Source organism: Pseudochaenichthys georgianus, chromosome 3 (assembly GCF_902827115.2).
Source record: "Pseudochaenichthys georgianus chromosome 3, fPseGeo1.2, whole genome shotgun sequence".
NCBI lineage: Eukaryota > Metazoa > Chordata > Actinopteri > Perciformes > Channichthyidae > Pseudochaenichthys > Pseudochaenichthys georgianus.
In genome coordinates this window covers 33,211,850-33,236,278 of record NC_047505.1, presented here as the reverse complement: position 1 = coordinate 33,236,278, position 24,429 = coordinate 33,211,850, and the positions used below count along the sequence as shown (strand labels likewise).

General features: G+C 38.4%; 1 protein-coding gene across 1 annotated transcript in view; it reads left to right on the top strand.

Annotated features, from left to right (window-relative positions):
* kif18a (kinesin family member 18A) overlaps positions 1-24,429 on the top strand; it is a 50,312-nt gene that overhangs the window by 22,987 nt on the left and 2,896 nt on the right. The window contains exons 7-15 of the mRNA XM_034110298.2: positions 164-340; positions 436-510; positions 665-765; positions 9,593-9,755; positions 10,252-10,416; positions 11,376-11,497; positions 11,625-11,896; positions 14,573-14,617; positions 19,008-19,383. Of these exons, the coding sequence (XP_033966189.1) occupies positions 164-340; positions 436-510; positions 665-765; positions 9,593-9,755; positions 10,252-10,416; positions 11,376-11,497; positions 11,625-11,896; positions 14,573-14,617; positions 19,008-19,383 (1,496 nt within the window). The remainder of the gene's footprint in view (positions 1-163; positions 341-435; positions 511-664; positions 766-9,592; positions 9,756-10,251; positions 10,417-11,375; positions 11,498-11,624; positions 11,897-14,572; positions 14,618-19,007; positions 19,384-24,429) is intronic.

Sequence of the window (24,429 nt, the reverse complement as noted above, 5' to 3'; positions counted from 1 at the left end):
GTTAAAGGTGGTTAATTTTACCTGTAAAATCCATAGATTTAGGAGATTCCCTAGTGGTCGTTAGCTGTACAAAAAAATGGGGGGAAAAGTCGCGGCTTATAGTCCAAAAAGTACGGCAGTCTAATTTCTTGGACTGATGTTATATTTTCTCGTTTGTTTTTAGAATAAAAAAACTCATATACCGTACAGGGACAGCAAGTTGACGCGGCTACTTAAAGACTCCTTGGGGGGAAACTGCAGGACGGTTATGATTGCCAATGTTAGCCCCTCATCCAAGTCCTACGATGACACCCACAACACACTTAAGTACGCCAACAGGGCCAAGGAGATTAAATCATCGGTAAGTATCTAAGCATTATATTATATAAATGAAATAATTATTTGACTATAGATCTATATTTTTAATCCTTACATGTTTGTCTCTACCTTTATCAGCTGAAGAGTAATGTTGTAAGCTTGGACAGTCACATAGGCCAGTATGCAGTGATATGTGAGAAGCAACGGCAAGAGGTAATATGACACAACCAACACTACCATACGTAATGATACAAAAAATCCAGCAAATCTTTATTTTCTGATATTTAAAATGTCTCTTTCAAGCAGTTGCCATTATCCAAAGCTCATTTCTTACTGCTATCTCAATGTTATGTTTGCATTTCTGAAGATTGTGCAGTTGAAGAAGAAACTCAAAGACTATGAGGAGAAGAACATGGTGCCTGGGGCTTCTACCACCATCTCTTCCCAGAAACAAGCAGAGTTTAAAAGGTAAGCATGTACAAAGTAGGATTCGGGGAGTAATCTGAGACATAGAAAAATAAGTTGTCTTTATCTGTTATAAACTCTTTTATTAGGAGTCTCTATTATTTATTTGAACTTTGTAAATGGAATGCAAACACTGAATACATGCAGGAAGAGCACAAAGCCTTTTTTTACATTCATAGGACCTGGAATTAGACTTTTTATGATGACAAAATTACTTGCGATGAATAATACCAAATACTAAAGTCTGCATTTTAGCTTTCCATTTCATGTAATTGTTGTTGTATTGTGACCTATTTGTTCATGTTTGTAGCATAGTAGGCAGAGTAGCCTTTAGTTGGGAGATGTATGAGCTCCTCTCCCTGCCCACCTTCTCCAACACTTCCTGGGTGTTCCCAATGCATCAGAGGCCAAATGGGATATATGATCCCTCCGGCGTGCTCCTGGTCTGCCTCAGGGTCTCCTCCCAGCTGCATGTGTCTGAAATACCTCCGCAAGAAGGCCTCCATAGAGTATCTTAATCAGAAACCCCAACTACCTAGAATGGCTCTTTTCAATAAGAAGCAGCAGTTATAAAGCTGGATTGTTGAAACCCTCAACCTATTTACAAAGGACCCAGGTACCACATTAAGAAAACTTATTTTGGCCCTCCCTGAACCTCCTAGTCTCATGCTTCACATTCACCTCACTTGTAAATGATTTTCGCTTGCTGCAACAACTCGGTCCCAACCAAAAGGACCATTCTATCGTTTTCTAGCAGAGTATAGTGGCTTTAGACGACTCACTGCTGGTGAAGCATTGGTGATGCAATCCTCAGGTTCCCTAACTGGATGCTGTCTGCTCCTAGGTTGCACCTAAAATATATTTGTCTATAAAAAAAACATGATGGCAACCTCTTAATGTTTGCATAATCTCTTGATGGCTCGGGAGAGAATTGTACTGAGCTGTTGTGGATGGATATTATTTGGTAGTTTTTGGATAGCCTGTCTTCACCCTTTTCATAAAGAAAATCCAAAAGTTAAAATGTAATATTCAACCAGGAGCAGCACCATCAAGACGATGCTACAATAGAAACAAACAGTTTTATGTGCTTTGATCAGTTAGTCAGTAGGTATCATGGTGGATCTCATTCATTGAAAAAGGTGAACTGCTGTTTATTTATTTGTTTGTGGTGCCATGCCCACACACTCGCAACACAATGTGTTGGTGGGGTTTTTGACAGCTGACCTACCCAGAGTGTACAAAAAAAACAAAGAATAATCGTAATAACTGCACAGTTGATGATTCTTGGTACCTGTCCCTCACAAATAAACAAATACATAATTCACTAAATTAATCATAAGCATCCAATGACACTTCTGCTAATCTGCTGATAAAAGTCTTGTACTGTTATGTACCCTGTTCATATCAGCTCACAGCATGCCTTATTGACCTGAGATTTAGATTTTTTCAAAATACTTGTTTGTATAACTCGTATGAAATGTTATCCCACGAAATGTGCACCTCCTGGAAAACGGGTTCTTCCTGGAAAGCAGTACATCTACATGAGTCTAATTCCCCCTGTAACATACTCTTAAAATGTACTAACATTATTTAATGGAGAAACCTTCAGAGAGAACATTATTTGCCATACCTAGTATGTTTTAGTCTAATTAACAGCAATATTTTACAAGCACTTAACAATTTGAGCTCTAGAAGCAGTTTTTCCACATCCACTTCTGACCTGCACTGTAGTCGCTGTAGACTTGAATAGAGCAGCCAGATACTAAAATATTGATTAACAGGGTCTGTAATTAATTAAGCTTTTGGGGGGAGGGACTTAATTAGTGTAGTTCCTAATTTTAGACCTTTTTTTATAAATTCCTGCTATGTCCTTGCTTACTTGTTATCTGTTTTTTAAATGAACACAATGACAGATGTTTTTTTTTCAATCTAGATGGTCACTTGTTAAACTAGAAAATGCATTTCCTGCAGAAAATGCGTGCGAATGCTGTAAACTGTGAACATTTATGGCTGAAAATGCAGAAAAAGCTGAATGTGTTATTAGCTGAATGGTCGCTGCTTTTAGCTAAAAAAAAATGCAGAAAAAGCTTAATATTTAAAAGAAAAGGTTTTTTGTTTTTTTTAACGGTATAAACAACAACATGTATAGCCTTGATGTCCTGAAATAGCTGAATAATGTAATAGTTGAATGGTTTCTGCAGCTGAAAATAGGCTGAAGGAGTTAAATATCAGATGTAAGTAGTAGTGAATGAATTTGATGAGAAAATAAAGTAAAAAGGCTTGGGAAAGCAGCAGAATATTTGAACTGCAAACTTTTGAACTAACTTGATGGTGAATGATCTGTCGCCATGCCAACGGCATTTGATGACATCCCATAATACGCTTAGATGTGTTGATGGCTGCATCGTTGTGTGTGTGTCAGAGAGAGAGAGAGAGAGAGAGAGATGGTTTTAATGAATTCTTTGTAAATGTGGGGCCGGATCTGGCAGAAAAAATTAAAACCGTAGAAACAACTAAAGGGGAAGAAACGGACCTTTGGAATGAAAACAATAACTCTTTCTTCCTCACACCAGTCGAAGAAAAATAAATCATCGATACTGTGCGAAAATGTAAAAGCAAATCCTCGACCGATTGGAATAATATTGATATGATTATAGTAAAAAACATGATTGAAGAAATTGCAGAACCATTGACTCATCTCTTTAACTTGTCTTTTCAATCTGGTAAATTCCCAAATAAAATGAAAATAGCTAAAGTTATACCATTATATAAAACTGGGAATAAACACCATTACACAAATTACAGACCTGTTTCATTGCTCTCTCAGTTTTCCAAGATCCTTGATAAGCTTGACAGTTTCATGGAATCACATCAGCTTTTGGACAACAGTCAATATGGATTCAGGAAAGATGGATCAACATCTATGGCACTAATGGAATTAAGTGAGGAAATAGCAAACTGCATGGACAATAAAAAAACAAGCAGTGGGAATATTTATAGACTTACAAAAAGCATTTGACACCATAGATCACAATATTTTACTGATAAAACTGGAACGGTATGGCATCAGAGGGGTGGGATTAAACTGGGTGAGAGATTATTTAAGCAACAGACAACAATTTGCGTCGAAAGGAGCCAGTTGAGGTGGGTCGGGCACCTAGTTAGGATGCCACCTGGGCGCCACCCTAGGGAGGTGTTCCAGGCACGTCCAGCTGGGAAGAGACCAAGGGGTAGACCTAGGACCAGGTGGAGGGATTATATCTCTTCGCTGGCCTGGGAGCGCCTTGGGATCCCCCAGTCAGAGCTGGTTGATGTCGCCAGGGAAAAGAAAGTGTGGGGCTCTCTGCTGGAACTGCTACCCCCGCGACCCGACCACAGATAAGCGGGAGAAGATGGATGGATGGATGGACAACAATTTGTTGAAATTGGTGAACATAAAGCAGAATACATGAACATAACTTGTGGAGTACCTCAGGGGTCCGTGTTGGGTCCAAAGCTGTTCATAATATACATCAACGACATTTGCAGAGTATCAAATATATTGACATTTATTTTATTTGCAGATGACACTAATATTTGTTGTTCTAGTGACAATTTGAAAGAGCTAATGGAAGTGATAACAGCAGAAATGATTAAAGTAAAACATTGGTTTGACACAAGCAAATTATCATTAAATATAAGCAAAACAAAGATTATGTTATTTGGAAAACATAAAACAAATCCACAGATACAATTAATACTAGATAACATACACATAGAAACAGTATATGAAATTAAGTTCCTTGGTGTGGTTTTAGACCACAAAATCAGCTGGAAACCTCATATCAATCATGTAAAAGCAAAACTGGCTAAAACTATCGCAATATTGGGAAAAGCCAGATACATTCTGGACTATAACTCATTGTATACTCTATAAAACACACTAATATTGCCATATCTGATTTACTGTGTGGAGATTTGGGGAAACACGTACAAAACCAACCTACAGCCGTTATGCACATTACAAAAAAGGGCTATAAGAGTTATCAATAATGTTGGATGAACACACTAATGTATTATTTTTGAAGTCACACATATTGAAGTTCATTGATCTGGTTAAATTTAAAACGGCACAAATCATGTACAGAGCCAGACATAATCTACTTCCTAGGAAATTAAAAACATTGTTCGTAGACAGAGAGGGTGGGTATAATTTAAAACGGCACAAATCATGTACAGAGCCAGACATAATCTACTTCCTAGGAAATTAAAAACATTGTTCGTAGACAGAGAGGGTGGGTATAATTTGAGAGGAAATCTACATTTTAAACAACTCAAGGTCAGAAAAACTCTGAGAAGTATGAGTATAACAATCTGTGGGGTGATTTTATGGAATGGTTTGGAGCAGGAGTTAAAACAAAGCACAAGCATTATTCAGTTTAAAAGGATGTACAGAAACACTTTTTTGGAAAAATATGAGAATGAAGAAAGGTGATTGAAGATGAGAAATGATTGTATATGTATGTATAAATGTAAATGTATGTAGGAATAACTTGCATAATGATTTTAAAGGACAATCATTGATCAAGTAAGGGGTGGGAATTAATAAGCATTTGCTTCCTCCTACTCCCTTTCGGACACATATGATTTATTATTAATATGAAGACTTTTTTTTTTTTTTTTAATATACAAATATTACCATGAATGTGGATAAATACTGTATTATAACAATACGGTATTCTGTTTTTCACATTTGTTATTTTTTAATCTGTTCGAAATAAAGACCGATACATTTGAAGGCTCATCCCATTGACTTCAATGATAAAAAAAAAAGAGTTTAAAAGCTGAATATTTCAAAAAATATGAAATATTTGGAAAAAGTTGAAGGTTTCCCATCGATTCCTGAACAGGCTGAATAGTTTAATATTTCAATGGTTTCTGTAGCTGAAAATAAGATGAAGTTATGGAGTACCAAAGTATTGGCTGAAATAATAAGGGGAAGAATAAAGAATTGAAGTACTATAGTGGAATGATGTAAACAGCATTCACACTAATAAGGGGAAGAATAAAGATTCAAAGTACTATAGTGGAATACTGTAAACAGCATTCGCACTAACTAGTGAGGGACTGTTTGACCTCTTGGATTAAAAAGTGCTTTGAGACCCTAGGATAAGGTTTGAAAAACACTGTCATTAACAGTTTTTTGTTTGGGATACAAATGCAACTCTAATAAATCTGCCACACATATAGAGTAGGTACCTCTGTGTATACCGGTGTGTGATACTAGTGTACTACTATAATCAACATTAGCTTAACTATCTTAGTTAAAACCTCTTAAGCCCCACGGACCCGTATCCGGGCCTGAAATCGCGTAATTTGCAGGAAACAACGTCTAAGGAACCTTCATATTTAATAAACTATGAATGTTTTATATCACTATAACGGGGAAAAACTAATTTAACTGATCTTTTTCATATATTTTTTTAACTCAAAATGCTAACAGTGACCCTCTGAATTAGCCCCGAGTGAAAAATGCTAACCTATTACTGCACCGAAAATCACTCCTGGCACCCTTATTACTTATCCTAGCTGCACATCCAACACATTGTTTATGATCGTAAGGAGACACAGAATCTATTGGTACCCACCTCAACACTCAAAGATTACAAATTCGCGGAGAAAATAACAAAAACCTACATCAAAACATGTGGCGCTAGGTAGCCCAAAACGCTAACATGGCTTACCTTGGTCTTTGTCTGGTCAAAACTGGTCTTCAATGGCATTAAAACGATAAAAACAATGGTGTAGTTAATCCATAGGTTAATCCAATGTGTCTGTGTCCCCTTTGAAATGTTCTGATAATCCATAAGCAATAAAAACTGCTTTTCCGTGTCCAGAAATCAGAGCAGGGATATTCCTATGCTCTGCAACATGATTGCATGCGCAGAGACGCCAGCTTTTTTTTTTTTTTACATGAGAGTCTATGGGACGATTTCCCTTCGATTATATTGGCTCTAACGGTCAGGAAGAGATGTCACATGTCAAAATCAAACAAGGGGGGCCAGAGATATGGAAAATCCACCCAAATGGCCCCAGAAGAGGTTTTTTTGCTAAATCTGTCTAAAAACGTCAAATATCACTTGTTTTACATCAATCTTGATACAGTGTGCTTATTATCTGTTGTACTTTGGATTCCTAAAGCTTTTAGTCTACTAACCCATCATCCAAGGTTAGTTTTCACTATAAGTACAAAATATTTTTGGGACGGACACTATAATTTACAGTTTTTTTACCAAACATAAAAAACATCTATATTGATTCTGACTTTTCTACATCCAACTCACAGGTTTATCATTACTTTGAGAAAAAAGATTATTAATTTAACCCTTGGTCATTTGTTCTGGGAATGTCATTTTCGAGCCTGAAACCTGAAAAACAGGCTTGGGGCCTAACAGGTTAAGGTTTAATTTGATAGGGACATCTGTGCAGCGCCTTTTTTATTCTAATGATGTATACACATCAACTTCTTTACCATAAATCAGATTAACTACCTCCCATTTAGTCATCTTTAAGATATACAGTAGCATCTGTTGGGGTATTTGAGTTGGGGGCGGGGGACAAGAAAATCTGAATGAGTCTCACTCCCACACATTTCATTCACTGGCATCAGAATTCACAACTCGCACAGTGAGAGGCTCTGAATAGAGACTGCACGCTTCTCACGCTATTAAAAATTCAGCAGTCTAGCAAGGCCACGACGTCTCCTACGTCACTGGAGTTACATTGAAGAGTGCAGTCACATTTCAGCGACAGCTCTCCAGTCTTATTTACCTGCGTGCCTCTCCTGTCTCCCCTTTTTCTTTAACTCAAGCAGACAGCCACTTGCATCCAATCTCAATATCACCTCCACCGTGTTCCAGAAATACACCTATACATCATATAGCTAAGAATATTTCTCCAGCACAGAGCTGGTATCTTTAAAGAAGCTTTAAGAAACCATAAACAGCATATTCTAATACTTGAATCAAACATTCAAGCAATTCATTGGCGAGAATAACGATAATAGTCATGCAAACATTTGATCTAGATAATACGTTTGGTTTCACCTGATCATTAAAAGGGTCGTAACAGTGTTTCCCACAGATCTGAAATATACTTGAGGGTTGAGGTGACGTGTAACAACATTAACCTTTCTGTTGGTCGCTTGTTAGCAGACCCCTCACGCGATGGCAGAGCGAACAGGTACAGGCAGGGCCCATTGTGATAGCCCTATAGTTTAAATCTACTACCCACAAATAAACATATGGACATGGGTTACTATTTAAAACAAATGGTAAATGTATTTAGGAACCTATCAATGTGATTTTAAGTGGGGGTGGACCTCAAATCCTCTAGGGAGGTCCGGGGGCATGCTCTCCCGGTAAGTTTTTTATTTTGAAGTTAAATGCATCAATCTGGTGCATTTTGAGGGGAAAATAAAGAGACTAGATCTATGGAAACACCTATATGAAACAGAACTGTATACATTTCAATAATCATAAAATCATGGCCATAACCAATAACCATTTCCAATATGAAAAAAACACTGAAACTTGTTTATTTATTTATTTTTGGTTCATTTATAGTTGTGAGTGTGTCTGTGCTCCTGAATCAGCCTCTGCTGTATCCCTCCTCTCCTCCCTGCTCCTCTTTGAGGCAACAGCAAAGACTAGTTTTAGCTCTCAACAAGTTTTAAAAGTGTATCTTGCCTTTTTTCACCTAGTTAACTTTTAATTTATTTATTCATGCATATTTTACTAATCACTACCCCCTCAAATGGAAATATGGGTTTACATAAATGGTGACCAAACCGTTTGAGACCCACTGAGAACTAAGACTAAGTTAACTATCTAAACACTCAGAGAGTCCTTTACCTGACCTGAGCTGAGGTTATCCCGAGCTTGAATGACACACAGAGACCAATCAAGGGCTTTGATTTATGATCTGTATGACAGTGGCCATGTCGGCAGGCCACATCATGTAGACAGCCGGTCACCCTGTGTGAGGCAGGCCACTTAACAGGCCAGGCCATCGGGAAACCCCCCGGTCCTCCCGATGGCCAGTCTGGGACTGGGTACAGGAGGCGTAGAGCAAGGCATCATTGTCCACAAGTTAATCAATCGCAGAAGGCGTCGTGGTCACGGACGAATTAAAAATAGATCAATGATCTCAATGGGATTTCACCTGGATAAATAAAGGTTTTGAATTTAATTGAATAAAAAACTAAATGGGTCGCGAAATATACTTGGGCGGCCGTTAATATACATGGGCGGCCTGCCCAAGTATAGTCTATGTATGGGAAACCCTGCGTGATATATTTTACAATCACATTAAAACCAATATAAATTGCTGTATTTATATTGGTTTTAATGTGATTGTAAAATATATTACGACCCTTTTAGTTTGTTTTATATACACATACAAAATGGTTTGGAAGAGCTCATTGTACGATGGATTTTAATTTAACTGATGTATCTCATTATACTGAGAGGTGTCACTTAAATACTGTCCTAAAGAACGGGGATCCGAATGAACAGCTTTTTATTTTCCATGTGATCACTAAAGATACTCATGTGTACCCAATTATCTTATTTAGTGGGCCAATTCATCAATACATACCATATCAATTAAAAACATATATACTTGTTATACTAAGTTATTTATGTTATTCTTAGTTTACATTTCTTACATTTGAATGCAAGATTGAAGTTGAATTGCTTGACATTCACTTTTGCTAAATTCAGATTTTCAAATGCAGCCCTTTTGATAGGAAAGATTCTCACATGTGAACATCACTCTTCCCCCTCTCTAGAGTGTCAGAAGTTCTGCAGCAAATCTTCTCGGGCCGGGCCCAAATCAGAAAAGAGCAGCTGGATCTGGAGAGACGACTGAAGGAGAACGAGCTGCGCCAGCGGTACAGTGAGGAGGACAACCTGCAGGTCCAATGCTTCTGTGCCAAAGAAAAGACTGAGAAGGTAGCTGATGCTTACGTTGCTATCCACACATCCCATCATCCCCGCAGACAAACAGCTGCTGAGTCATCATTTCACGTCTCTGTTCTCTATGGTTGTCTTGGCCTCTCATTTACGCCACTACAGGAGGAACTATGCTCCCCAGCACCTGGCTCCTCTCTGCCAGTGTTGGTCCCAGCTGTAAATTACACTTAAAGTATAATTAGCACAAAAGAAATGTCTAAGACCAAACTTTATAGAATGTCAATGTCATCCAAAACGAATTAAAGTGTGAGAACAAATGACCTGATAGTGGTTTTAAATCACCTGCTTTTGAAAACTTCTATATTATAAGAAGAAATAATTAGTTTCAGATGAACTTCTTCAACAATTGACAACACATGGAGTATTTAAATTATTGTTAAGAAATACTTTGACCACAAACTTAGTTAAATATGTCTCACATTAATCCTAGCAATGCACAATTCAAACTTAAATGTGTTGTTGTTGCTTTCATTAGTCCACTTGCAAGCATGAGCGGAAGATTGCCAGCTTACGCACTCAGCAGCAGCACATTCTGAAGCGTCTGAAGGAGGAAAAGGCGCGTTTCCTGGACAATGACGGCTGGCTACATCGAGTTGAGAATGAGATCAAGCTGCTGAAGTCCAATGATCAGACCTCGGAGGTTAGTAGAACCAAGTGACATTTGTGCATTACCTAGTTATTGACTTCCAAATGTGTGTTTTTGTTGTGACTTTGATAAGACTGAACACTTGCTTGTTCTTTGTAATCATTTATATTTCACTTTTATAAAAAATAAATGGAAATGCTTCATGGTTTAGTATCAGCTTTATTTGTTTGATCATAACAATTGTGTAACCACAGTGCTTGTAGCCATGTGTATACAAATTCCAACAACCTTGGCATTGGCGATGGAGTACATTCATTCTTGTATGTTTTTGGACAATAGATCAGTGAAGGCGAGTCGTGAGTTAAACTAGTTACAACATTACATATCTTGTGGACAGGATGAGCTAGTTAGAGTTAATCTAAGAAGATAGATAGGCATGATTAGATCAAAAGAATAACTTCACAATGTGGGTTACATCCTTCAAAACTCATCACTTGGTGTTTTTTGTTTGTTTATTTTGGAAGGTAGGCTGTGTCTCTACTGGTGTCGTGACTGTCTTTGTTTTCTTCCCATCTGTTCTCCCAGTAATTAGAACCGTGCTCATTTTATTTCTCCGGCTCACTCGTGGATCGCTGAAGAGAATAAATCAATACCCTTTACTCATCCCTCACACTGCAGCCAGTTACCTTAAACCATGCCCATGTTATGTTTTTCTTCTTTATCCTTTCTTCCAGGAACTGACCCAGAACTGTGACGCACCCACCAGTCAAATGTTCTCTCTGCTGTTGTTTCGTAGTTTCTTTACGTCAGAGTTCTTTCTCTTTTTTTCTCCCCTTCCTTACCTGCAGCAGGCAGATTTTCTGATGAAACATGGATGAAAACAACTTCACATCTTCGTTTCCTTTTTGTTTCTTTTAATTCTGCCTTCAAGAGTTTCAATTCTATATGTTTTGTTAGAATGGCTATTCCCTCGTCATTTCTGCTCTCTGAACTCACTTCTCCCCTTTGTTCAGGTGTTAGATAAGAGCCTACACGGCCACCGACTGGAGCTGCAGGTTAATGATCTCAAACAACACATCACTCAGATGGTGGAGCTCACTGCACTGCAGGATCAGGAGAACAAGCGAATGCAAAAGTATGTTGACAATACCTAGAAACAATTAAAGAACTGTTGATCAGTCTGGCTGAAGAAATGGCACCTTACATTGCTGTAACTTCTACTCTTTTCATCTGTTAAATCATATTTTTCCATTGCTTTTTAGAATGGTCAACATCTTGTTGCCGGCTTATTCTCGGCACTACTCTACGCTGCGTGTGGCTGGGCTGGTCACAGCCGCAGATGAGATGGAGAACCATGAACTAGAGCACCTTGTGTTGAGGGAGAGAGGTGTGGTCTGGGCAGACCAGGAAGTGGCAGGGCAGCAGCTGAATGGTGTGGGGGCCGGAGGGGAGTCTCAGGAGGAGGCGGGCTGCAGCGACCTGGCACCTGTCCTGTCTTTCTCACATCTGCTCTACCACCAGAGTTCTCCCTGTAGTAAGTCATCATTATTCCTTATTTATTATTCTGCTGTTTATTAAACATATGTTTGGATGGATTGTTGCAAAACTAGTGAAGGTAGGAAAATGAGGTAGTACAAATTATTTGTTTACTATTATCAATTAATATTTAGTTTTTTAAGAGTTCTTCAGTCAATTATAATGATTAAAAATGCTTTTTTTATTTTTAATTAAAGCAGCAAATCCTCCAATTCTGGAAGCTATTTCATTTCGATGTTTGTCTTTTTTTTTTCTAGATTTGATTGGTTAATCCAGTAATTGTTTCAGCGTTGAAAAGTACTGCCATGTAGCCTGACTGGGAAGCTGTCAATTTGCTTGATCACTACAGGAAGACCTGACTACATAGCCACAACATGCATGACTAATAAAATACATCAGATGTTTCAGTAATGGGTTATTGCTTATAATCAAGACATCTACTTAGAAAATGTCCATTAAATGTTATTCTATAAATAGCCACTGAGAGAATGCACCACGGCTCCCAAATGAGTTAATTGAAACTGGTCAGATATTAAAAAAAAAAGGACTTGCATGTGCATTCATCATCTGGTGGGAAGAAAAAAAGAGAAGGTGTCATTTTTATGGGGAAGCAAGTCTCCCCTATAATTACATATAAATGATTTGTCCCCCTCAATTAACTACCAAGTGCATGCGACAGCCCCCACCCCAGAATGAGGGAGAGAGAGGGGGAGGCCTCTCATTGACCGAATCTGTGTCAAGTCAGACATTCATCTCTCTGATGTGCAGAATCAGTTTTTTTTACTTAAATATGTTTTTACAAAAGTTCAGTTCAAATGACCACCTCTGTTGTATAAATCATATTTACAGCTGACATTCACACCCTTTCACACTATATTGTTTGCTCAGGATATTATGTGCCAAGATTAGGGCTGCACGATTTGGGGAAATAATCTAATTGCGATTTTTCTGACAGATATTGCGATTGTGATAAAATTAGCGATATATATAATCTGAAAGGACATCCACAGGAGAGTGTTTCCATAGATAAAACACAGAGACAGAGACACACACACACGGGTCTTTCTCTCTGACCCAGTTCACGGTTCATTAAATCAAATATAATGCACAGATTCTTCACCGATTGTACCTAAATTGTCCAACGTTGCTTCTGGCTCGGCTGAAGCCATTTATCCACACCATGAATGTTGCTAGAAACGTCTTCACACATGGGCGTTTCACGTGCAGTGTTGTTGTTGGGCGTATGCGTAGTTACCATGGATGGGCCACTTCTGATTGGTTAACAATGGCTATTACATGTGGAGCACAGCACTTCTGATTGGTGTGGATGACTGACACACAAGAAGAAAAAAATTGCATCATTTCAAATCGCGATTTCGATTTAAAATCGATTAATTGTGCAGCCCTAGCCAAGAGTAGTATAGCTACATGGACCGTGTCACACACATGTATTTTTTCGTTTATTTATTTGTTCCACTCTTGGTACATAATTCATACAACACCTGTACCCTCAGAGCAGTTCAGACCATGATGGAAAGGAGCAGAGAGTAGAAACACTTATTTGCCCTGCCTCTTAAACAACATTAGCTGCTCCGTCATCACAGCTGCCAATGAATACCTGAATAGTATCCTTTTTAATATCTTGAACACCAGTTAATAAAGTTAATAAAATGACACCCCTCCAAGGGACATCTTAAATGTAAAAATGTTAGATTACACAAGTGTAAGAAGTTGTTAAATATATTATTCAGGAGTCCTGTAGGGTAGTTGAATGAGGTCCAGTGTATTTGGCATTAATCCAGGTGCAGTGTGTATTGTAGGGCTCATAAGATTGCACTTTTCATGTTCACTTTAACTGTCATCTTAGCATGACCTAGCAGCCCCTGAGCCCCTTGTGACGTATAAGATACGACACACACTGGAGCATGAACCAAAGCTGCTTAACAATCCTCAATTACTGTGATGATGTCTCATTTGTGTGGCCGTAAACTCTGCACCTGTCCCTCTCTTCCACTGCTGGCTTATATCAAATTGTATTACATCCAGTACTTCTTTTTAAAGTGTTTTTTGTTTGGGTCCATTTAAATTAATTGCCTGTAATATAAATCATTTCACAACTGAATACAGATGATAGTATCGGCCTCCTGTGAATCATAGATTAAAGTTTAAAAGATAATAAGATGTTTGTTTAAGATTTAAAACCTTTCAGGATTATTTGATTTTTGGGCAATTCATTATGTCCCTTCTGACATCTCGGCCACATTGCCCTGCACCATGTGTGGGCTTTTGTGTCAGATTAATATTTTCTTGAACATCAACACAACAGCCAGATCGACTCCTCCTAAAGAAAAGATTCATTTAAAATGAGTAAAATGATGTTGGTACAGTCTGCACAATGAGAGATCCTTGAAACATAGACCGTCCTCAATGTTGGAAAGTGTTAAACCTTTGTATTCATCTCATTTTTATACCAGCAAACGTTTTATTTCAATTTTAGTAAATAGTTTAAAACAACAACCCATTTGGTCAAAGCACCTTTATGTAAGATTTCTAACAAAAACATCCACTTAAAGGTCTCGGAGGTTTGTCAGGCTCTCCGTGTTGTTGTTATTTTCATAAAGATGTGTACATTTAGCTTCTGCTTGAATCTCTTCATTATTTTTTAAATTCTCAGATGCAGAGAGGCGCAGGAAAAGAACCACGCTGCTTCACCCAAAAGGTAGATCTACTCTCCTCTCTTCCCCGTCATGCCAACATACTGTAGTCATTAATCCTAAAGCCCTGCCTGCTTGTTAATCCCCCCCCTCCCCCTCAATAATTCACTTCTCTCCTTGTCACCTTTCACTCAATCCATCACACTTGCCCAAACACACATTTAAGAGATGATGCTACGTTTTATCGAAGCAGCACACACACATCATAAAATTGCGTTTTCAATGTGCCATACAAACGTACAATTGTTTTTGTGTGAGCCAAAATGTCCACTTTGTTGCTTCTTATTTGGTGAACGTGTTTTGAGCAGTTTAAGTTAAAGGCCTTCTTCAGAGTAGTAAAATGAACAATAAAAGTCATAGACGTAATATAATTAGATTTATAGGTGTGCTGCAGACATTCCGCCCTGGCCAAAACATGAATAATGAAATGATGTGAATACTCAAAAGCAGTTTTATAGAGGGAAAACTGTACACATGGAACCTGTAGGGAAATGTAGCACAAAAAGCTCTGTGAAATATTGCAGTTCAAATTGGCTGTAATGATATTTACTGCAGGTGGTCTACATTTCATTGAAACATATTGTGGGAAATGTAACTTTTGAAGAAAATAGTCCTGCCAGATGACCAGAGTTTCTTGAATTGCAATGAAACATGAAAGCACGAGGGAGTTTGTCACCACTGATATGAAGTTTCCCTGCTACGTATTATAGAAAGTCCTTCTTTCTGTCTGGCCCTTCCTTCTTCATGCCAAGCCAGTTGTTTCCATTTGGTCCTTTATTGTTATTTGCTCATAATTTAACTTTTCTTTGGCAATACATCTATGGTTGTCTCTCTACAAATGTCAACACCACCACTCACAATTGTATTACTATGGTGATCTTTTATATTTTTGCAAACAAACTTGAATGGCCAAACATTAACTGTATTTGTCATGTGTTACACCCACTATAAAACTTTGGGTGGATATGGTATTTGAAATAAACAAACGTTAGACATTCCTCTAATAGAATAGTACTTAATGAATTCCTGTTATTGACAACATAATACGTCATGGGAATAAAGAAATATAAATCATAGTAATCTGCAATCTTTCTTTTGAGTTAGGAATGTTATACATTTTTAAAAAGGGCACAGCTTTATAGTATTATTCCTAAATGTACCAGACACAAAAAGGATTTGTTTATATAATGTCCATAATATCAACATGCCTACAACAGCAACAGAGATGCAACACACAAAATACATGCAAGGCTTTTAGAGGCTTAACATTTGCTTAATAGTGAATAACCAAATACTTCTTTCAGTGTAATTTGTTCAGTCAATAATTCAGTTTATTTGCATAATACTTTTGTAATTATACATGTTGTGCAGCACTATCTTAATGATCACTATATGACTGAACATTTTTCGATTAAATGCAGTTGACATAACACAGATTTTCTAATAACTATGGTTCTATTTAGCATCTAGACAAAGTGCTCTGATCTGATCCTGATGCTGTTTGGCAGCCCCTCACTGCTTCCTCAGCTCTTAATGGTAGTCACTGCAGCATGTTATGAGGAATGGCTCCACCCTGCAGCTGGCAAAGCCAATCACATGTCATCCTTTTTAAAAAGGGTTGGGGTTTTGAAAGCGCATTAACTCTTTGTGGGCTGCTTAATAATAGCATATCACATAAAAGTGCTCCCTTTGAAGAAACACAATTTAGTGTTGATTTCTAAACGTGTGCACCCGTGCGTTTATTAATAGCTTCAGGATGTTTCATTCAGTTACCTCCCACTGCCCCCTTTATGCTGTTCTTTTTATATTCCCATTCGATCCTGTACCTCTCTCTTCTCTCTTATCTCTTTTTTCCTCCTCTGATTTTTTCTGTCCTTTTGCTTCAAACGTCTGTTAGTCTGGCTTTTTCCTCCATTCTTCCTTTATTTCCCTCCTACCCTCAAATATTTTTCTCTGTCTGTCTCGCATCTAAGCCTCCCAATCCCTCCTGAGCTTCATTCATGAAAATGCAGATCCACAGCAGGGCAGGAAAAAACGTCAACAGACGTAAACTCCCCTGCTCCACCAACCAGAAAAGGCGCACTATAAAAAACAGGCAGCAGCAACCAGGCGACCCTAATTCAGTGCAGCCTCCACCAGAAATAGCAACTCATGCATGTATTAATCCCCTACAAGCCAAAAATATGTGATTGAAGGAAAACGGCTTCCATGTATTGCTATAGGGACAACTCCTCTGCCACAGAAAAGAGCGATTTATCATCGTGCTGTCTGAGGTCTGACTCACATTTGCTAAATATTGCATTTTGATATTTAAGGTTATGTCTAAATCAGTCATTCACCTTTGCATTTAGTGCTCTCACTTCCTTTATGTGCTGGAATGTTTATTTTTTTAAAACCCCTCCCTAACCCTCTCCACTCTCCTGCAGGAAATGCCAAGAGTGTAATGCTGTTCGTAATGGGATGCAGACACCATGATTTTAACACAATCTGCCCCAAGATGTGGTTGTCATTTTATAAAAAAAACTAAAAAAGACAATATGGCATCAAAATTACGACATTCAATTACTTGTATAAATCATTATTTGAATAAATATTGATATATATAATTTGGTGATCCTGTTTTAGTTTTTGAAGGAACCAGAGGCTTCATCATCATTTGTTAAACATAACATATTTTAATTTCAACATTGATCTAAATGCAGGCATGTATTTGTGCTCAGTGTTACAACTGTCTTGAAAAGGAAACAAACATCAATGCTGTTGGGAATATGCCCACTTGCTATAATTACCACTAATTAATGCAAGTTTGACTAGTCCCTATGGAATAAGGCTGTGAAGTCCATCACTATTCACTATCTGCTAGCATTAGCTATCTGTCAGTGCTCGACTGCTGTGTAGGTACAGTCTGCGTGGCTGTGTCCACTGTCGGTGCATGCTACACTGTTTAATAATAGCTTTATAACAGACTTTGTTGTTCTTTTTGAAGAGCAGGAACAAGCCATCCTATAGCATCTTTAAATATAAAAACAGTACCACTTAGCAAAAGAGTCATGCTCGGAAGAAATTAGAAGCCAGCTAGCGTCATTTATTGTTTGCTACATTTTATGGATACATTCAGTACAGGAAGGTTCTGACCAACGGATGATTTAATATTTCCAGGGGTCTAACTCCTGTAAAGCTTACAATTTTTAGTAAAAATCTGGGCATAAAATGTATTGAAATCGTTAAAATTCATACATCTTAGTTTTTTCCAATCAAATGCTACAATGATAAAAACCAAACCTTGGAAATATCAAAAATACAAGTTCCTGGCTGTTTACGGGTCACCGGCCTCATAGAAAGCAGTGGTATAGAAAAGTATTTGAGGATTTCCCTGTGTTCATTAAATGGTGCAGTTTGCTAGTATATATTAAAAAGCACATTTTTGCCATGTGTTTTACCCTGGTAATTGCTGGAATAGTACGTTTTTTATTTAATGAGAGCAATAAACAACAGCAGACTAATTACGTACGATATATAAAAAAAATAATGTTTCCCATAAAAGTTCTGCAGCACCTTCACTTTATCCTTTTTAAAAGTAGAGTTCAGAGGGTTCAGCGCTGCGTGTTTGAGCATTATATTTTCCTTGTTTGAAAAAGAAACCGATCCAAGGCTGTTAGCCAGTAGTCCTTGAGCTCTGTTTTATTTATATAATGCAGCGCTTTTAAAGATAATAATGCCTGTCACAGCTTCATTCTGACATTGTAAAGTTTAAATGTGCAAATAAGGTACTATAATGTTTAATTGTCTTGTGCCATGTATAACCTCACCAACACTACTGCACACTTCCGGGTGTAACTTAAGGGAATGATGCATCTCATTTCTCTGTTGTGACATTTTGTAAATTGCACTATTTAGCCCAAGGCTGGCACTTCAGCACTTATTACTGATTGAATACAGGGACCGCGTCATTGGGGATGGGTTTGTTAACTGTTGCTCTGCTGTGGTTTGATTAGCCTTTTTTACTCTTAAAGCCCTTCGTTGTAAACAATGCATTTAAATATGCTTATATCGGTTATATATTTTTACGAAACAATGTTTGCTTTGGTTTCTTGTTGTAGCCTATGGACATTTTATTTCTCTAAAAAATATAATATTCATAACTTAACAAGCAACAGTCAACTTTTGAGTTTGTAAAAAAATCCGTAAGAACTCCAGCTGTCAAAAACTAAATTCTCAATCAGGGTTGATGGACAATGTCACATTGCCCCCCACTTCGAATCAGGGATAAAAGCACAGAGAAAAAACAAATACAGATCATTAATGTGAAATAGGTTTACCAAAAATGTTCGAACATCTTTTATGTTATTGCTGCTTTGTCCATTTTTACTAATTGCTGATTGTTTGTTTATTTAGTTGGAGGAAAACAGCCAGATATGAAAGCAGAACTACATCCAACGATGCCCACCAGGAGGAATCTGTCTGCGTCGCTGGCACCACAAAGCCCTCAGACGTTCGCCACAGCCCAGGTGTTTGAGGAGGGCATGTTCCCACTCCAGTGCACACCAGAACCTTCTCAAAAAACATTTAAAGACTTGCCACAGAGCTCAAGTGCCATGGATCCTAACATGACATTTGAAGTTATGGACGATGATCAAACTGCAAGTAATGCAACCATCATATTAGGAAGTAGGAGTCCCTGTCGAGCGTTGGCGTCAACGGAGCTCTCGGGTCCCAGCCAACCACTCCGACTTCCGAAAGCCAACGAGGGGAACCAGGTTCCTAACAAAAGGTGAGAGAACGTTCATGCCTAAGCTTTCCTTTTGATTTTAAAACGTTTAAAAGGGTATGTGATCCTTCAGACACACATTCCTCCCTCCTGAAAGTTGGATAACATTACTAGTCAGTTTTGAGAATGGCTTGTAATGTTGATTACAGTTCTCTTGACACTAAGCATGCAGTCTATTGTCCATATGGTGCACTCTTTCAACGTGTTGAAGTAGTCGTAAACAATGCATCGATACAGCTGCATACTGCTACTACACTCCTGTGGTTCCTCCAAAAAGGTTCTGCTATAATAGTATAGGACATTGTGTAAGTAAGGCTTCGGTAAACAATACTACTCTTTATGGGAACAGACACTTTGGTAAAACACACAAAACACTGCTAACCCAGCACTGCTATCTGAAGTCCCACTCGTGTCATGTATTTCTCTGTTTGTCCTGTACAGTGGGGCAAAAACATATTTAGTCAGCCACCAATTGTGCAAGTACTCCCACTTATAAGATGAGAGAGGCCTGTAATTTTCATCCTAGGTATACCTCAACTATGAGAGACAAAATGAGGAAAAAAAATCCAGAAAATCACATCGTCTGATTTTTAAAGAATTTATTTGCAAATTATGGTGGAAAATAAGTATTTGGTCAATAACTAAAGTTCATCTCAATACTTTGTTATATACACTTTGTTGGCAATGACAGAGGTCAAACGTTTTCTGTAAGTCTTCACAAGGTATTCACACACTGTTGCTGGTATTTTGGCCCATTCTTCCATGCAGATCTCCTCTAGAGCAGTGATGTTTTGGGGCTGTCGCTGGGCAACACGGACTTTCAACTCCCTCCAAAGATTTTCTATGGGGTTGAGATCTGGAGACTGGCTAGGCCACTCCAGGAACTTGAAATGCTTCTTACGAAGCCACTCCTTCGTTGCCCGGGCGGTGTGTTTGGGATCATTGTCATGCTGAAACACCCAGCCACGTTTCATCTTCAATGCCCTTGCTGATGGAAGGAGGTTGTCACTCAAAATCTCACGATACATGGCCCCATTCATTCTTTCCTTTACACGGATCAGTCGTCCTGGTCCCTTTGCAGAAAAACAGCCCCAAAGCATGATGTTTCCACCCCCATGTTTGACAGTAGGTATGGTGTTCTTTGGATGCAACTCAGCATTCTTTCTCCTCCAAACACGTCTAGTTGAGTTCTTACCAAAAAGTTCTATTTTGGTTTCATCTGACCATATGACATTCTCCCAATCCTCTTCTGGATCATCTAAATGCTCTCTAGCAAACTTCAGACGGGCCTGGACATGTACTGGCTTAAGCAGGGGGACACGTCTGGCACTGCAAGATTTGAGTCCCTGGCGGCGTAGTGTGTTACTGATGGTAGCCTTTGTTACTTTGGTCCCAGCTCTCTGCAGGTCATTGACTAGGTCCCCCCGTGTGGTTCTGGGATTTTTGCTCACCGTTCTTGTGATCATTTTGACCCCACGGGGTGAGATCTTGCGTGGAGCCCCAGATCGAGGGAGATTATCAGTGGTCTTGTATCTATGTCTTCCATTTTCTAATAATTGCTCCCACAGTTGATTTCCTCACACCAAGCTGCTTACCTATTGCAGATTCAGTCTTCCCAGCCTGGTGCATGTCTACAATTTTGTTCTGGTGTCCTTTGACAGCTCTTTGGTCTTGGCCATAGTGGAGTTTGGAGTGTGACTGTTTGAGGTTGTGGACAGGTGTCTTTTATACTGATGACGAGTTCAAACAGGTGCCATTAATATAGTTAACAAGTGGAGGACAGAGGAGGCTCTTAAAGAAGAAGTTACAGGTCTGTGAGAGCCAGAAATCTTGTTTGTTTGTAGGTGACCAAATACTTATTTTACCGAGGAATTTACCAATTCATTCATTAAAAATCCTACAATGTGATTTCCTGGATTCTTTCCCCCCCATTCTGTCTCTCATAGTTGAAGTGTACCTATGATGAAATGTACAGGCCTCTCATCTTTTTATGTGGGAGAACTTGCACAATTGGTGGCTGACTAAATACTTTTTTGCCCCACTGTACTTGCATCTTGTACTTTTCTCTGGGTTGCACTCATAATCACCCAGGTGTCTCATGGTTTCTCATGCATCAAAGAGTGACTTGATCTAATATTGTTAATGTCTTGACAAGCCAGCAAATATGTTTTCACCTGCTGTCTGCTTCCACATACTTTTAATGCTTTTAATAAGATTAACAAACACCAATAATGATTTTCATTAACTCTCTGAGCTATTGAGTACAAACAAAATAAGGGAAATGCCCACTTCCAATGCCTCTGTGCTAACAACAGCCGATCTGGAGGCACAGGGTTTTCCGGTTGCCTCTACGTCCGACCAATTTGTGTAAATGCGATATCTCAAGAATGCCTGGGGGTGATTTCTATACATTTGGCACCAATGTCCACTATGACTAAAGAATTCATGCAATAATCATTTACATTTTACACAGTCTAATCGGATAAAATGACTGGAAAAGGCATAAAAAATAAGAATAATAATGTAATGTTTGTTAAGTATATATACTTACTATACTTGTTTGTATCATCTTCCCAGAATGCATAAATAATGGGTTTTTTTAAACAAGCATCTGTGTAGTTAAAATTAAATTGCATTTTATCTTAATTGGTTCAGAGGCAAACATGTATCTGTTAAATCAGTTCCATAAAATGTTTAGGATCAAACTATAAACATGTCACTTCGGCCGCCAATGAAAGTTTCCCAGAATGTAAGGATTCTATGTAAAAGACGCTCATTCTGGATGGCTGCCAAACCCCGCAGAAGTGGTAAACCCCTAAAACCTTTTTCAAAACAAGACCGAGACTATAGTGCAAACAGACAAAGTATTATCACCAGCAGCAAGTTTCCAGACTGGAACCATAGGCCTAGAGGCTTAAGTCAGCTAAGAAGAGGCAAACAGAATAGGAAACATTTGGAGCAGAAGACGGGGTTTGTGTCAGTGAAAGATGTTCCAAGCAGATGAGCCTTTGCATTTACACATTGACCATGTATCAGTGTATTGGTTTCCAACTATCTTTAAAGGTCTCCTATTATACTGTTTTTCATCAATATATTATAGGTCTCAGATACAAAACATGTCTCTGAAGTGTTTGACTCAAAATACCAAACAGATCATTGTAGCATCCCATAATCCCCTCTGTTTCAGCCCTGTTTCAAAAGTGCTGATTCTCTGTCTTTTACTTTAGAGGAAAATAAGGTGCCCCTCGTCCCACGCCCTTCTGCGAGATATTTGGTTAAAAAGAACACAATGGTGCTCTAGGAGGAGATTCAGGTGATAAGGTTGGGGGGTTATACCTTGGTTTGTTATTGGCTAATGGTTACACAAGCCAACAAATCGTTATGACATTATAAAGTGGCCAAAATCTGATCAGCTCATTTTCACACAGTTTTTTATATAAATGGATCAGGACAGAAAGTGAGGGAATCTTTTTTCCTGAAACTTTCAGAATCTCTTTACACAGAGGGGACACATGTTTATGTATAAAAGACATGAAAAAGTGGATTTTGCGTAATAGGTGACTTTTAACCTCTTCTACACTGCACCTCCGATACCGGGGGGAAAACCGCGTCATCTGCAGGAAACGGCGTCTGAGGGCATCTTAATATTCAATAAACTATGAATGTTTTATATCCATGTAACGGGAAGAGACTTAGCTAACTGATCTTTTTTTTTTTTCTTCTTTTTTTAAACCCACAAAGCTAGCACTGAGCCTATGAATTAGCCACGAGCGAAAAATGGTAACAGCGTGTTGCACTGAAACTCACTCATAACACCCTTATTACCTATCGTAGCTGCACGCCCAACCCATCGATTTGCATCGTGAGATGACACAGAATCGATCGGTACATACATCATCACTCCATGATAAGAACTCTCAAAGCTATTGACAAGAACAGACATCAAAACATGTGGCGCTAGGTAGCTAAAAACTGCAACATGGCTCACCTTGGTCGTTGTCTGGTCAAAAGTGGTCTTCAATGGCATTAAAACAATAAAAACGCTGCTGAAGTTAATCCATAGGTTAATCCAATGTGTCTGTGTCCCTTTGAAATGATTTCTGATAATCCATAAGCAATAAACCTGCTTTTCCATTTCCAGATGTCAGAGCGAGAGATAGGTTCACTCTGATGCAAACCTGCATGCGCAAAGCCCCCATCTTCTTTTTTTTACCATGTGTGTGTATGGGGAATTCCCCTTCGATTCTATTGGCTCTAACGGTCAAAAAGAGATGTCAATCACCAAAATCGACCAATGGGTTCCAGAGAAACGGTAAAAACGGCCATTTCCACCCAAATCACCTCAGAGGTGGAGTTTATTTTGCTAAACCTCCCTAAAAAGGTCAAATGACACTTGTTTTGCATCAATCTTGATACAGGGTACTTATTATATGTTGTACTTTGGATTCCTAAAGCTTTTAGTCTACCTTACCATCATCCAAGGGTAGTTTTCACTATAAGTAAAAAATAATTTTTGGACGGACACTATAATTTACAGTTTTTTTACTATGTTCAATCTGAATTTTCTTTAAAATAAAAAAACATCTATATTGATTCTGACTTTTCTACATCCAACACACAGGTTTACCATTACTTTGAGGGAAAATATTATTAATTTAACCCTTTTAGAAGGGAAGATATGATCATTTGTTCTGGGAATGTCGTTTTTGAGCCCGAGACCTGAAAAACAGGCTCAGGGCTTAACAGGTTCAAATCAAAATGCATTGGCTAAATCAAAGGAAATATAAATGCTTGGGGAACAATTGCACTGCCCCACGATCAAGCTGTGTCACAAGGAGTTGTTTTTCTTTAACTTAAAGCACAAGGCTTATACCCACTTTCTGAGAGCAATGTTGCCAAATATTTTCCTATGGAAGAAGCTAGCATTAACTCCAAAAGTAGCTTAAAGCGCAGGACAGATGACGTCACATGCACAATTGCATATTGGTGCAATGCAATATTTTTCCTAAAGCTTGGTGGTCGCTTTGGGGGTCACAGCAAAAAAAGACA